The sequence below is a fragment of the Camelina sativa genome, chromosome 7 (assembly GCF_000633955.1).
Source record: "Camelina sativa cultivar DH55 chromosome 7, Cs, whole genome shotgun sequence".
Taxonomy (NCBI): Eukaryota; Viridiplantae; Streptophyta; class Magnoliopsida; order Brassicales; family Brassicaceae; genus Camelina; species Camelina sativa.
The window spans coordinates 29,075,832-29,079,236 of NC_025691.1; the positions used below are offsets into that span (position 1 = coordinate 29,075,832).

Consider the following 3,405-nt stretch of genomic DNA (forward strand, 5'->3'; position numbering starts at 1 on the left):
GATTTACATCTCATTTAGCTTTTGCTGCTATAGGCCTCACTTTAGTAAAGTTGTTATAGAAAGTTCGATCTGGTTTGATGATGATTGAAGACACTAGCAGTGTAGATTGAATTGAGCATATGAATTTTACTTAAGTAGGTTTTTTTTTGCTGATGCTACAGGCTCAGAGACACAGGCACACAAGATAATATCCAATTATCAGGTGTGAATCCTTTAACTTCATTATGTTCCATATCGCTCTGTTCCAGTCATCAGTTTAGTAGTTTGATGTTCCCACAGTTTTTTGGATTTTATCACTCTTTGTAACCTGTTTTGAATGAAATAAGCTCATATATTGATTGTTAGCAATTACTTGGATCATGGTTGGATTGTTTAAGAGACTTATTCGTGAAAACATGTTTGTCTACCACTGTTTAAGAGACTTATTCGTGAAAACTTCTATGGTTGGATTATCTCTAATGTTCTTACTTTGTGGCTTTGTTGCAGTTACTTAGGCCTTACAACTTTCAACAAAAAGACACAGGCACATTAGAAACCAGTGGCAAAACAGATACATTCCAAAGGTACCAACCATCATATCTTCTCGCATTTTTTATATGAAATGACTCCTTGTTTTTAATGTACAGTCCAAAGTTTTTTGCTTAGTATACAAAAATTATATGATTTGATTTTACAAATAGTTAGTTTACTTATTTGATGAAATCCATTCTGTTTTAAGGTTAGAGTTTACGAATCAGTAGATTTTTGTTACTTTTGGTCTAATATAATACATTCTTATTATACTGGTTTAAATCTTCTTAACTCTTAACTGAATGTTTCGATGTGAAATATGGTCAAAATTGATAATTGGTTTACTTAATTCGTAGATTGATTATAAAATGGACAAGTCTTGGATCACAAAACATCGTTTATCTAAAGATTACAGAACTGGAGTCAAAGATTTTTTGGATTTTGCATTTAGTGATATTAAGAAAGAGATGATAAAATGTCCTTGCCAGCGTTGCTGCCTGGTTAAATACAAGCATAGGGTTGAGGTTAAGGTTGATGATGATTTAATATGTCATGGTATTCTACCAACATATACAAATTGGTATCTACATGGAGAACAATTAGATTTCCATGAAGAAACCATTGGATTAGAATCTGAATCCAATGTAGATCATGTTGAAAACCAAACTATAAATCTACTTGGAGATGCTTTTCCAAGTATGGATAATAGTTTTAATGAATCTGCTAGTATGCCCACTGATCAATCAAAGCAAAAGGAAGCATTTGATGATTTGTTAGCAGACGGTAATCAAGCTCTCTATGAAGGTTGTCAAGCGTTCAGCAAGTTATCGTTCACTCTTAAGCTATACCACATCAAATGTATGTCTAGGATCAATGACAAGGGAATGTCACTGATAATTGACCTTTTGAAAGAAGCTTTTGAGCATGCAAAGCTACCAGATTCATTTAACGATATGAAAAAGATTATCCGTAAGTTCGGATTTAACTATGAGTCTATTCATGTGTGCCCTAATGATTGCATGCTATATTGGGGAGATGATGCATCTAGAGACACTTGCAAAGTCTGTAAAAGTTCAAGATGGAAGACTAGGATAGTCGATGATTCAGTGGAGGAAAAGAAGAAGAAGAAAAAGCAACAAGCTGCTAAAGTTCGTAGATATTTTCCATTGAAACCACGCTTGCAGCGTCTCTTCATGTCATCCAAAACTGCTGAATTTATGAGGTGGCATGCTGATTCGGAGAATAAAGATGGTAAGCTAAGGCATCCTAGAGATGGAAATGCTTGGAAAGCATTTAATCAACAATTTCTAGACTTTGCATCAGATCCAAGAAATGTAAGACTAGGATTGACAACTGATGGGTTCAATCCATTTGGTTCTATGAGTACAAACTACAGTGTATGGCCTGTGATTTTAGTTCCTTTTAACTTTCCGCCTTGGATGTCCATGAAGGAAACATCAATGATTCTTTCAATGATAATTCCGGGGAAACACATGCCGAGTAATGATATTGATATCTATCTTCAACCACTTATACAAGAACTGAAAGAATTATGGCATGAGGGTGTGTCTACATTTGATGCCTCTTTAAAAGAGACATTTTGTATGCGTGCAGTATCTTAGCGCATATTTTGTTCTCGATCATACAATACCAACAATCATTTTTTGCAGATCACTATTAAATTATATTATTCATAGTTTTTAAAAAATATATTTTTGATGTTGTTTAAAGTATTTATCTCGAAAACTTGTCCATTCCCTGTAGTTTTAGTTTTACAGGCTGCTTGATTTGATAGATGTAAAGACGGTATTTTAGAGGAGAAATGGATCATAATGGGTCAAGTGAAGATATGTAGAGGATTAAGACCGACTGGTACACTGGTCACTGTGCAGTGATCCTTGTGGCTTTGCACCGATCAATTAGGTTTTATAAGAAGTCCATTATTTCTCACGAAACCATATCTCGGCTCATCTTCTGAAGGAAGACCGAGAACAAATTGTGGGAGTTGGGGTTGTAAATAATTTTAGGGGTTTTATTCGTTTCTTTGCCTCTCAACTACAAGCATCTCATCCTTAGGGATGCTTGAGTAGTCTAAATCAAATAGTTTTATTTCTTCATAGAGTTTGTTTATGTATAGCCTTAAATTTTATTATTCCTGATGAGATTGTTGCTTGTTCTTCATTTTTGATTATTTTTCATGCTTAGATGAATTAGGCTGATTCACATATTACTTTCAGTTGATTCCATTAAACCAACAAAAGTGGTGTTGGAATCGTTGGATCTATTTTGATGTTGATGTTAATCGCTGGACAAAGCTTTCCTAGCCAACAACTATGTTGATGTTGAAACAATCTGATCTGTTTTTTTTTCTATAGTGGTCTTATACTCACTAACAACATAGCATCAATCAACAACAACAGATGCCATAAACAATATTAATAATCAATTGAATAAATCCAATAATAAATAACCAAATACCAAATCTAACTGTTAATAATCTAACAATGTCGATGAGCAAATAACCAGCATCCTAACAATGTTCTAATGATCCAACTCTAGAAACCTAACAGAATCAGAACATAAAGAATTGAGCCTCTAGAACATTTTCCTCTTCATCATCTTGATTCCACGATCACACTTTGCTTTTATCTGCACCACAAACAACAATTGAGATGCGTGAGTATTATTATAAATATTCAGTGAGGCGATCTTCCCATCTACTGGTCTATATACACAAGCGAAAAAACAAACACAAACAACACACAAAAGCAAGCAAACCAAAAAACTCTGAACACATGCGTCGATCGATGCACTCATTGCATCGACCGATGCAACGGTTTTGCGTGGATTTCTTTATTACAAATATTAAAATAAAAAGAACAAAAACTGAAACTT

General features: G+C 34.1%; 1 protein-coding gene across 3 annotated transcripts in view; it reads left to right on the forward strand.

The window, feature by feature from the left end:
- Nucleotides 1-2,833, forward strand: part of LOC104703167 — a 6,800-nt gene extending 3,967 nt beyond the window's left edge. For 2 of the 3 annotated variants that reach the window (XM_010419127.2, XM_010419126.2), the window contains 2 exons: nucleotides 162-202; nucleotides 487-2,833. In XM_010419127.2, coding sequence (XP_010417429.1) covers nucleotides 879-2,132 — 1,254 coding nt within the window. In that variant the 5' untranslated portion in view covers nucleotides 162-202; nucleotides 487-878 and the 3' untranslated portion in view covers nucleotides 2,133-2,833. Of the gene's footprint in view, nucleotides 1-6; nucleotides 203-486 lie in introns of those variants that run through there. The other variant, XM_010419128.1, reaches the window with a different exon arrangement.